Source organism: Beta vulgaris, chromosome 4 (genome assembly GCF_026745355.1).
Source record: "Beta vulgaris subsp. vulgaris cultivar EL10 chromosome 4, EL10.2, whole genome shotgun sequence".
NCBI classification, from domain to species: Eukaryota; Viridiplantae; Streptophyta; class Magnoliopsida; order Caryophyllales; family Amaranthaceae; genus Beta; species Beta vulgaris.
In genome coordinates, this window is record NC_079205.1 from 6,406,532 (window position 1) to 6,419,243 (window position 12,712).

The 12,712-nt window shown below is 35.0% G+C and overlaps 1 protein-coding gene across 1 annotated transcript; it reads left to right on the forward strand.

Annotated features, from left to right (window-relative positions):
• Positions 1 to 1,358: 1,358 nt before the first annotated feature.
• Positions 1,359 to 11,394, forward strand: LOC104907083 (uncharacterized). Its single transcript, XM_048642694.2, has 4 exons — positions 1,359 to 2,178; positions 3,788 to 4,354; positions 9,218 to 9,723; positions 10,699 to 11,394. The coding sequence occupies exons 1-4, from the start codon at positions 1,491 to 1,493 to the stop codon at positions 11,203 to 11,205; spliced, it is 2,268 nt and encodes a 755-aa protein (XP_048498651.1). The 5' UTR covers positions 1,359 to 1,490; the 3' UTR covers positions 11,206 to 11,394.
• Positions 11,395 to 12,712: the final 1,318 nt, after the last annotated feature.

Sequence of the window (12,712 nt, forward strand, 5' to 3'; positions counted from 1 at the left end):
CAACCACTTGTGAGTAAAATATATAGGTATACATATGAGTTTTCTTCTGACCTAAATCATCTCATCTTCATATCTCACTTTTCTCTTCTTTTTAATTTTAATAAGGATACATATGTAATTTCAATTTAGACTTGAAAACATGTCAGATTCGAATGTTGGAGTACTATAATCTGAGGGACTATTTTAAGAGAAAGCAGGAATGCAGGATTATATAAAAATTAGTGGGCAGTCCTTCCTTGGGTATACCATCCTTCATTGACTTTACATTACGTCAACAATCACATGAATGTGTAAGATTTAAAAAAAAAAAAAATACATAGGAATCGGGGTATACATAATACTTCTTCCGATAGGGTTGACTTTTGCACTACATCTTTTTTACCTTATTTTGTGCTTTTTACATAAAAAAAAAAGATATAATCATATAAAATCTTGTTAAATCGTCTCCATATATATTCAAAATATGACCTTTTTATAATTTTTACATGTAGCGAATTAGAAATATTATTCTTAAATTATGTGTAGATAAGCATGCTTTGAGGGGTGTGTCAAGCAGTGGCAAAGCCAGGATTTTCACTCAGGGGTAGCATAGTATAACTAACCAAAAACGGTTCATAATATAGAACATAATTCACGTTAACCTACATTTATAACCCTTTTAAAAATACGACACTATATTATTATATGGTTCATAATTCTATATTCTTGTAAAAACTCTACGTACCCTACTACTCTGTCGTATCCCTTATCAAGTCGGAGAATTTTCTCTCTCATATAATGTAAGTTTGAAAAACTAATAATGAAAAACTAATGAAAAACCCAAAGTTGAATTGACAGAGTGGTACAATATAGAAAAAAATTCAAAGCTACAATTCGAAAAGGAAAAAAATATATAGCGTAGAAAATGGAAAAATACATGGGTACTATATAAAAAAAAATCTCTTTATAATATGTGATTTAAAAAGTTGAACCTTTTTATTCGAAATTAGGAGAGTGTGATATATTAATAATTGTTAAGAGTAAAGCCCACATGTGAGTTAGAAATAATTGTCCCACATTGAAGAATTAGAGAGAGAATGACTAACATATAGATTGGTGGGTTACTCCACCTATTACCAATTGATTTTAGGATGGAACCCTGCCAACCTTGTATGTGGTCACTCTCTCCTCCAACATGGGCACGAAAAAAACGAAAAAGGGCAAAAGAAAATGAAAAAAAAAAAACAAAAAATGACAGGTAGTACTCGAATCTGAGATCTCCAGGTTCTGAGATACGCAGACTTAGTGGCTTACCACCGCGCGGCAACCTCATTTATACAATTATATATATGTATATATATATGCTATATTATATATATCTGTTCATTTCGTTTTCTTGTCCCCAGCGTAATTTTTTTTTTTTTAGGGGTCGCATAAGTAGATCCGTCCCACCAAGCAGGATCCAAAGCTCCACCAAATTACGTGCTAAAGCACTAGTACTATTGAGGCAAATGGATCCAAAGCTCCACCAAGCTGCAGCTACAGGAAATCTAATCTTGTTTCAGGAAGCTCTTGCTAGTTGCATTACTACTGCAGCAATAGATGAGTATCTTCTCTCTCAAAAAACTGATATCAACGATAATATCATCCATGTTACTGCCGACTGCAGCCCCGAAGCAGGAGCTTTCATCGTCAGTGAAGTTATGGAGAAAATGCAGCTGCCTCCTTTGGTAAAAGTAGCACTTATTTGTCAGCAGAACAAACATAAGTCCAACCCACTTCACAAAGCTGCAACAAAGGGTCATCTCCAAAATGTCAAAATCTTGATTGAATCTTACCATAAATTCTCAAAAATTACGAACGATGAAGCAAACACAGTACCAGAAACACGAGTGACGGTTGGAGATGCTCCAATGGATGATCTTCCGGCACCATGGTTAGCGGTAAGTTATAATGGAAAAACTCCTCTACATATGGCTATAGAGGAAGGACATGAAGAAGTTGCAGCTTATATTCTATCACAAGATCTGGAAACACTCTGTAAAATGGTAGATTACTTCCGTAAGAGCCCTCTTTACCTTGCTGTGGAGAAAGGGATGGAACGAGTTGCGCTACAGATCTTGACATCTGATTGCTCTTATAGTCTTGGTCATCCCTTTCATAAAACAACTCTTCTCCATAGTGCATCCCAAATCACAGGTAAGCCAGTACAATGCACTTCTTTTGCTTCGATTTCGATTTCGCTTTTGGTTCCAAGTATCCAATATTAGACCTGTTTAAACTTTAACACAGTACCCTACTGGTTCCGTTTTTAGAAAGTTGTTAATGGCAAGTGGAACTGGTTTCATCCAGATTCTACATTTTGTACCCAAAGCTGAAACTGTCAGATCTGGATCCAGATCTAAGTGTAGTCATTACTCATTCCTATCAGTTCGGTTTCCAACTATCTTGTGGTCGTATTTGGATCCTCTAGAGGTATAAAATAACTTTACAAGGTAGAGTTTGAGCAATATCAACCATTGAATAAAAAATCAATGGCTTATATATTCTCTTTCCAAAATCCTTCTTATTTTATCTCATCAAAATCAATCCCTAAATCTTTCCCTTTCCACTAATATGAGCCCTTGATTTTAAAATGTATGGCTCAAATACATTTCTACCTTGTAGAATTTTACTAAAATTTTAGAGGATCCAGACTCCTTGTGGTCACTCCTGCTCAATGATCTCTTTATGCAAAAAACACTTATATGGATCTAATAGAATACTGGTAGTACATATGATTTATGAAAAAAATATCACTATGTTAAGAAATAGTAGTACTAGATATAAATATGTTGTTCTAAATGATGATTATATACTAGAAATAAAGTTTATTATGTTAAATTAATGTAAGCAAAAAAAAAAATTATTGTAAGAAAATGTGATTGTATGAAAAATAAATATCACTATGTTAGATACACCCTTCGTCGTTATTTACTTTTGAAGTCAAAGTTTATCAATTTTGAGGGATTATCTTGATTTTTTTTATAGGTAAAAATATAGTCATATGTAGTCTTATTCGACTCATCTCGATATGTAGATTTATGTTATCGAATTTTATATTTTTACTTAGATGGAGTAAGAGATATTCAAAGTCAAAATAATATCTTGAAAACTGTGTAAAAGAAGATAAATAAAGAAATGAGAGTAGTATATATGAGCAACTATGAGTTGAAAAAGGTGATTATATAAAAAGGAAAAAAAGGAGTTACTAACTTACTATGACACATGTGTGACTTTGGCTCCGTTTGGTAGGGCGTAAAACGTTTTCCCGGAAAACTGTTTTCCTCTATTTTGAGTTTTACATTGTTTGGTTGGCAAAAGAGTGTAAAACCATTTTCCCTTGGGGTAAAATTACTCTCCCAAGGATGGAAAACCATTTTCCTTTCAAAATGAAGGGAAAACTATTTTCCTTCTTTCTCTTGTACACTCCTCTCACTACCTCCTTGCTTCCCCTTTCATTTCCTTTCATTTCATCATTTTTTTTACATCGAACCAAACAACGGAAAACTAAATTTGGAATTGTGTTTTCCATTGTAAATTGTTTTCCATGAAAATCATTTTACACTGAAAATATTTTACGCCCTACCAAACGGAGCCTTTGATCCACATTGATATTAGCATGAACTAGGTCCATACGAGACTAAGGCCCTGGTCTTTTGGAGACAGTTTCATTTCACTTTAGTTTAAGTACTTTCAGTTCAATTCAGCCCAAAATAACATGGCTCAATTAAGTGATTTATTGAATATTTGCTTTTCGAATTTCCAGAACAAGTCGCCAAGATACTTATTGAAAAGCATGCACAACTTTTGAGAGCTCAAGATTCATTTGGCGAAACGTTTCTTCATTGCTGGGCGAGTAGAGGAGAACTACAGCCATTACAATGTCTTCTGAAGGACAACATTCTATCAACTTGGAGTGGCGACTACAAGAATATACTCTCCCTCGAAAATAATTCTGGAAACAACCCACTACATTGTGCTATATATTCTAATAAAGTGGAAGTGGTAAAACGCCTAATTGATGCTTACGTCCAATTATCTGGACCAAATGAAGGAGACTTGAATGATTCGCCATTGGTACATCAAAATTGTTATGGCGAAACACCTCTACATAAGGCAATAGGACGTGGTTGTGTAGATATTGCACTTTACTTGCTTTCCTTGGATTCCAATTTGGCTTCCATTAACATTGTTATAGGCACGAGCCCACTTTTTCTCGCCGTGGAATGCGGATGTACTGAAGTTGTCGATGCACTTATTCGCGGACAAAATGAAATCACGATTTGCGGTCCTAGAGGACAAAATCCTTTGCATATTGGCTGGAAATGCCCAGGTACGAATGTGCGCTTTTTTATCTCCAACAATCCAAACAATAATTTTTTGTTTCGTTTCTTTTCTTTTTCGAATGTTGGCTAAAAAACTGTGAACTAGGAGTATTACCATTCGGCATTCACCAATAAAAAACTGTCAAGTATATTCGAAAAGATATTATCCTATCGATATTTACAATTTGTATTTGCTTGTAGATATAACTTGCCAAAAAGTCATCAAATTTCCCAAAACTTAGGTGAAAGAAACCAATCAAGGCAAATAACATGAACCACATCATAGACCAGCAACGAACCAAATGGGAGTGTAGCTCAGTATATACTAATGTAAATAGTTTGTTACATTCTGTTAGAAAGTAGTTAGAAGGTGGTTAGAGTTTGTTATGTAGCTTGTTGTTTACTCTTTGTAAATAAGCATATAAATACTCTCATAGATTGTAAATATCATTTTGGGAGATGAATACAAAATACTTGAGAGTTACATTTTCTCTCTCTAAGATGATACAGTTCATCTTACATGGTATCAGAGCTAAGCATTAATCGAAGGTTTTTCGATTTTCTTGAATCAATTTCATTAGTTTTGTGAAATTGAAATCATTTTCTTCTCCAGATTTTCGTTTCTACAGAATCAACATTTCTAAAGTTGATTATTCTTCTTAAATCTCCAGAAATTTTCTTCAAATTCTTGAATTCTTCTTATTCTTGAATCATTTTTCCTTGATCTTATCATTTCCATTCTTTTGATTCATTAAAAATGACGGAAACATCTGTTAATTCTGTTTCTCAAAATCAGAGTAGCATTGTAGGATATACTGATAAGTATTTCCTAGGTTCTGGTGATCAACCTGATCAGCATTTAGGTACACATAAACTCAATGGAGATAATTTCTTAACCTGGAATCGAGGAATTCGATTAGCTTTAGGAGCTAAGAATAAGTTAACATTCATTGATGGTAAAACTCCAAGACCTCCAAGTGATTCTGAAGAATTACAAAAGTGGATGCGCAATGATTACATGATTCAATCATGGTTATTGAATTCTATGGATAAACTAATTGCTGAAGGTTTCATTCTTCAACAATCTGCCAATCAGTTGTATGAAGAGATTCTTGAAAGGTATGGCCAATCTAATGCACCACAATTGTTTGAATTACATAAACATCTTTCATCTATTCATCAAGGTTCAGATTCCATAGTTCAATATTACTCCAAATTGAAACGTGTTTGGGATGAAATACAACTGTTAGATGGCTTTCCAGATTGTGATTGTGGTGCTTTAGCTAAATGTTCTTGTGGTATTCTAAAGAAAGTTCTAGCTGCTAATGAGAAACAAAAGTTAATTCAGCTTTTAGTTGGATTAGATAGAGGATATGACACTGTTACCACAAACATATTAAGCATGGATCCTTTACCTAATGTAAATAGAGCTTATTATATGCTGTTACAAGTTGAAAGGCAAACTAGACTGAATATTCAGCAAGACACTTCTCTACAGACTAGTGCATTTAATTCTATGAAACAGTCTGGTTTTCAACATAATAATGCTCATATTCATCCTTCTCAACCTGAGAGGAGAGATGGTAAAAGGATTAAATATGACAAGGCTAGTAGGAAGTGTGATTACTGCAAAAAATCTGGTCACACCATGGATCAGTGTTTCAAGTTGACTGGTGTATATCCAGAATGGTTTCTTACCATGAAGAACAAGTCTCTTCCTCCTAGTTCTACTTCAAAGTTAGCTGCACATGTTGGAGATACTACTGGAGAATATATTGGTGCAACTCCTTTAGATATTGTCCCTTCTGATCATTCACATCAACCTTCTGCTCAAGTTGATTCTGCTCTAGTACAAGCTGTTTACAAGGAAATGCTTAAAATGGTGAAAGGACAACCTCATCAAGCCCCTTCTGAATTCACTTCCTCTGTGAATTTTGTAGGTATTATGTCTGTTTCTACTGTTAATTCAGTTTCAGAATCTCATGACAAATTTGCTTGGATTGTAGATACTGGGGCCACAGATCATATGATCTGGGATAGAAAGTTTATATACTTCTTTTACATCTTTGATAACACCTATCAAAGTTGGTTTACCAGATGGTACAACTAAAGTTGTTTACATTACTGGCATTGTTCATCTTACTGCTAAAATCATCTTGAAAGATGTGTTACTTATTCCTGATTTCACACACAATCTTCTCTCTGTTAGCAAATTATTATCCCAAAATAATTTGCTTGCTATTTTTACATCTTCTTCTTATCACTTTCAGGACCCTACAACTAAAGAAATTCAGGCTATTGGCTCTCAACAGGCTGGTTTATACAAATTCAGTTCTGTGCCTACTGTTTCTTCTGATGTATCTTCTTCTTGTTTTAATAAAAGCTTTCATGTTGGCACTTCTGTTCCTAATTTTAGTACTCTTCATGCTAGATTAGGTCATTTGTCAACTCAAACAATGTCTAAGTTGTCTCTTCCTTATAAGCCTAATAATACATCAGACTTTTGTTGTGAACCTTATGTGTTTGCTAAATCTCATAGTACATCTTTTCCTGTTTCACATTCCCATGCTGGTGCTATTAATTTTTCAGTTAGTCCATGTGGATCTTTGGGGCCCTTATAGGCAACCTTCCTTATCTGGAGCCTGTTACTTCTTAACTATTCTTGATGATTATTCAAGAACTACTTGGACACATTTGGTCTCTTCCAAATCCCAAGTTCCTACTTTGTTACAAGAATTTATTGCCTATGTTGAGAATCATTTTAACACTTCTATTAAAATTATTAGAAGTGACAATGGTACTGAAATTTTTCAACAGCTCAGTCAATTCCTTAGTGCTCCTAGAACATCTCATTTCTTGGCTGCACAGCATGTTCTAAGATACCTCAAAGGAACTCTACATCATGGTCGTTTTTATTCTGCTGATTCAACCTTGCAAATTCATGCCTATTGTGATGCAGATTGGGGTGCTTGCATTGATTCAGCAAGGTCACTTACTGGTTATTGTGTGTTTCTTGGTATTTCTTTAATATCTTGGAAGACCAAGAAACAGAAAGTTGTGTCTAAAAGCTCTACTGAAGCTGAGTATAGGAGCATGAGTCACACTACTAGTGAACTCACATGGATCACTAATCTTCTTTCTGATTTACACATTTCTATTCCTACTCCTATCCCTTTGTTTTGTGATAACAAAGCTGCACAACATATTGTTGCTAATCCTTGTTTTCATGAGAGAACTAAACACCTTCACATTGATGTTCACTATATCAGGGAAAATGTTGCTTCTGGTTTTATTGCAACTCATCATGTTAGTTCTCACCTACAGCTAGCAGATGTGTTAACAAAGTCTCTTGGGGCCTCTCATCATAAGTTATTGATTTTCAAGCTTGGCCTTGTTTTTCCTGATGTCTCTCCAATTCCAGCTTGAGGGGGGGCTGTAGCTCAGTATATACTAATGTAAATAGTTTGTTACATTCTGTTAGAAAGTAGTTAAAAGGTGGTTAGAGTTTGTTATGTAGCTTGTTGTTTACTCTTTGTAAATAAGCATATAAATACTCTCATAGATTGTAAATATCATTTTGGGAGATGAATACAAAATACTTGAGAGTTACATTTTCTCTCTCTAAGATGATACAGTTCATCTTACAGGGAGACCAACTTTGTTTCACTACACATAATTCGAGACACTCCCCCAACACCCCAATTGTAAAACTTAATTTAAACTTAATGATTTTGGAGACGATATTACAGAGGTAAAGAGTGTTATCCGCAACCCCATCTCCTTTTGAAAGTTGATCTATATATAATTATTCTATAAATTTTACATCTGTAATACATGCTTATAAAAGTGAAAATTCTGAAAGATTATGTAGGGTGTGATGACTGATGAGTACACATATATGGTTATACAAGTGAAAAGCTGAAAGATTATGTAGTAAATGAGTCATTGATATGTTGACTCATTGGTAGGAATTAGCATGTTTAATATCAGGTAAGAGCTTTTACGTAATAGAGGAGTGTATGTAACGGACATACTTTTCATGCCATAGATAAGTTGGCACCATATTGAAATATAAATAGGCTTTAATTAAAAAATTATGGTGGCTACTGGCTACATTTTTTGTTGTGCACCTATTGTAGAATTATCCTAGATCTCAAAAAGTGACTTTTAAACTCCTCTCACTATATAACACCCAACAGATTGTTGGGTATATGGCGTGATATGAAGCTCATGGAGGTGTATGGGTGTGGAGATGAGGTTGCGTAGAAGGAAAATGTCATTTGGACATAAGGCTGACTTTGAATATACATATCTCTCAATCTATAAATGATTTTTAGGTGATTCAAATTGGAGGTGATAGCTTGTTCCGAGAGCTTTCCAACGATAGGTCATATGCCCGATTCCGGTGAGAAACGAGAAAGTTATGACTGTTTTACGAAGAACTGACAAAACTGTTTCGTTTCGCCCGGGCACTTTCAGTCGGGCGTGCAAGCAGCTTTGGAAAAGTGAAATCCCGCCCGGTCAGGCGGATTTCGCCCGACCAGCCGGGGCGATTCGGCGTTTAGTCCGAAAAACGTGTTTTTAATGCGGGAGTATAAATAGATGTCCTAATACGTCTTTTATTGGACCCCCTAAATTCAGTATTCATCATTATTCACAGATTAGAGAGAGAAAAGGCTATAGAGAGAGTTCTTGAGCGCTTTTGTAATTTTTCTTGAATATTCATCGATTCCTAGTGCATATTCGTGGTTTTCTACCAGTTCTTGGGTTTCCACGTAAAAGTTCTTGTGTGTTCTTTCTTGCTTTATTATTTGTTGTTCCATTATTGTTTGATATTATTTCTAGATTGATAGTCAATAGAACTTAAACAGATGTCCTCGATATGCTGGTTGAAATGCTGGGTAAAGATCTAATAGAGATGAAGGATGAAGCTGGGAAGGCTCCTCTTGATTATGCAGCAGCAGTAGGTGAAATAAATCTAATGAAAATGGCATTTAATCATTCTGGTATACATAGTGCCCCCTATGCTTGGATTGAAGCCTGCAAAGGCGGCCATATGGATGCATTTCGCATATTCATGAACAGATGTAATTTTAGGCAGCTGTGTATTGACCAAAGAGACACACCACTACACCACATGAAATTGGAAACTAAAGAGGAATACCAAGAATTCCTTCAAATTCCACTCATGGAGCAGCTAAAGAATTCAACTGATTCTGATGGCGCGACACCATTGCATAGAGCGATTGAACGAGAAGACATCGTCCTTGTTGAGCTGTTGCTAGGGACTCCTGACATTAACTGGACCATCAAGAATACCAACGGCCAAACAGCCTTGGATTTGCTTGCAAAACAATGTGATGAACTCCCTGATTGGGTAAGTATACAAATCTTTTTAAGATCAGTTGATTGGAACTATATAGTAAAGCATGCATTCTTCTGCTTCTTTATTTAAGATCCGCATAACAGTTGAGGTCAACTTGGACTTTGAAATGCACTTAATAAATATTGTATCAAGGTAATATATTGCAAATTAGTACGTACTTGGTACTACTTTACAAGTACATCCTACCTCTATTTTAGTATTTTTATTTTAAGATGCAATATTTGACTATTTTAATCTCTGATAAAAACTCAAATATAGTAACATAAACCTTAGACGTGATCATGGACGGGAATGTTTCGGGCCTAAGCCTCGACTAGGCCAAGCTTCGGGCCTACTTATCCTCGCCAAAACCAGCTATTACCGGCTAGGCCAAATTTAGCCCTAAAATTGCAGATTCGGATTGTCCATTGCCCAATATCCGTGCCGGATTGGGTCGAGCTTGAATCTCAAGCTGGTATTTTATCCAAAATCCAGTCTTTTTTGCTGCTGTGATCACCTCTATACTAAATATTATAGCTACTACAAAAAATATCAATATTAGAGTTTTTTTTTTTTGGAGAGGATATTAACTCCCTAGAAACAAAATAAAGTTTCTTGTACAAAAGAAAAAGATACCAATATTTTCAAGGGCCAAGGGGTACTCGTACTATGCATTTTAGTTTTATAAGTGTTCATTTTTTTATCTTCATAACTTCAAATTGGAAGAAATTTAAATCTTGAATAGTTGAATGCCCTCTTCAATCCAATAATAATAAATTAATAATGAAAAAATGCTTATTTATAGAAGTTGTTCTAGGATATATGTAATGGTATAATCTTAACCATTTGTGTATCTCATAATATTAATCATAAGAGATCTATATGAAGTTAAAGCAAACCTTTGAAAAATATGCATGCCATATATTTAGAAATGTAGGGAATATATATGTAGTAATATCTACTCCGGCTATACCTTGTTTCTTGTAGGTTGCAATGTGCAAGCGAATTGGAATAAATCCAAGAATAAAAACCACCTATATTCCACTTAAGACGAACTTAGCAGAGGTAAGAACCACACTTTCAGTAGTTGCAGCCCTTTTAGCAACAATAACTTTTGCAGCAGGATTCACAATCCCTGGAGGCTTTAAAGATGACGGATATGCTATATTTGCAAGGAACGCAGCTTTTATAGTGTTCTTACTATCAGATACTTATGCAATGTGTTGTTCCATGTTGGTCTTGTTTATTCTGATCTGGGCAATGGTCTGTGATCCCGACGAATCACTTATACTCATTGATCGCAGCATCGTCATACTGCAGCAAGCGCTTTACGGAACATTGGTGGCGTTCATGAGTGGTGTATATACGGTAGTCTCTCATAATTGTTTATGGACTGCGATTGTTGTTTGTGTCATGTGCTCTCTTGTTGCGGTTGTAACCAATAAGAGTGTTCTTTATAGATTGCTTAAAAGGTTTGTCCCCTCTACAAGATAATTACTAGTTTTTACCTTGATGACATGCACAATAGAAAGCATTAGATAGGGGGAGTAAACAAAAATCCATCTTGCTTGGTGATGGAAAGTAGAGAGACTAAAACACACAAACAATCCCGTAGGTGTGTTTTGACCCTATTTCAAAACATTGGCATATTGTTCCAATCATCCTTAGCTTCAAATCAAACAATTGGATTGTTATTTTCGGCATCCTAAGCAAATGTTCTTAATATCAGCACCCGCCATATAAGAATTGGTGTATTTTCTCCATTTGTGTGTGATGTCTGTGGTGAATTATTGTAACAAGGTGTTTCCTTTGTGATTGTATTTGCATCCAATATCAACAAGAGAAGACATTTGGTGTATGTGTACACACTTATTTGTTGGTTTTTAGTGGAAATGTTTGGTACTAGCACACATATGGTAGCTTTTTCCGCCCACATTGGATTATCCGCATAATTCTTTGTATTTCAGTGTCTATATTATCGGTTGTTTATGGGTTTTATATGTGAATTTTTTAGTACTTCAGCTACTTGGTTCATCTATGTTAGTGGTGGTGTACCGTATAGTCATCCCTTTTGCCACACAAAAGGAGAAAGTGCTACTAGCTTTTGCTCGATCTTTGTTCAATCTCATTGATGTCCATATGTGAGTGTCCCATATTGGAGAAAGAGGAGAGACTAAACCACTTTATAAACTTGGACGTTACTCCTCCTATCACCAATTGCTTTTAGGATGGAACCTCTTTGCGCTTATAACTACACCAAGGCAACATGCCCGTACCTAATTAGGGTACCATTGCACCAAATCATATTTTTGCTATTTGGTTTTACAAACGATTTAGAGACAATATAGAAATAATGATAAAATAAATGAGTTTTCGATCCGAAATATGGCTTTTCATTTGTAATATGATCCGTTTAGAAATTCAGTCTAATAGTCATATATATTAATTATAAATGTTTTTTTACTTTTTATAATTTACACTTCTACATAATTTAAGATATTAATGCTCAAAGTTGTTTATTGACAAGCATGCAAGTACCAAGGGTAAATATAAAAAAACGAAGGAATATATAATCTTAAAGAATGTGTAATGTATAAATATGTGACATATGAATCGTCTACGGCAAAGTGGTTAATTCATTCATAAGATGGTGGACTTATACTTTGCATTCCATATATATTATTGCCAAGTTGTGAGCATTACTTTAATTTTGGTCCGCACCTTCACTTCCAAAAATGAAATCTTGGAGGCCCTATAACAAATTGCAGGTCATACATGTTCCTAATCCGGCTCTCATTGAGAATGAGGGTTATTTAGTTGATATCTCACATATGCCATCGAGTCCGAGGGATGACAACTAGGTTGCACCAATACGGGTACGGATACGGGTACGGGTACGGGGACGGAAAACGGCAAAATCAAAATTTCAAAAAACGGGTACGGCTTGGATTCGGCAAAAAAAAAATATTTTTTAATGAAAAATATTAAGTTCAAATTTTCC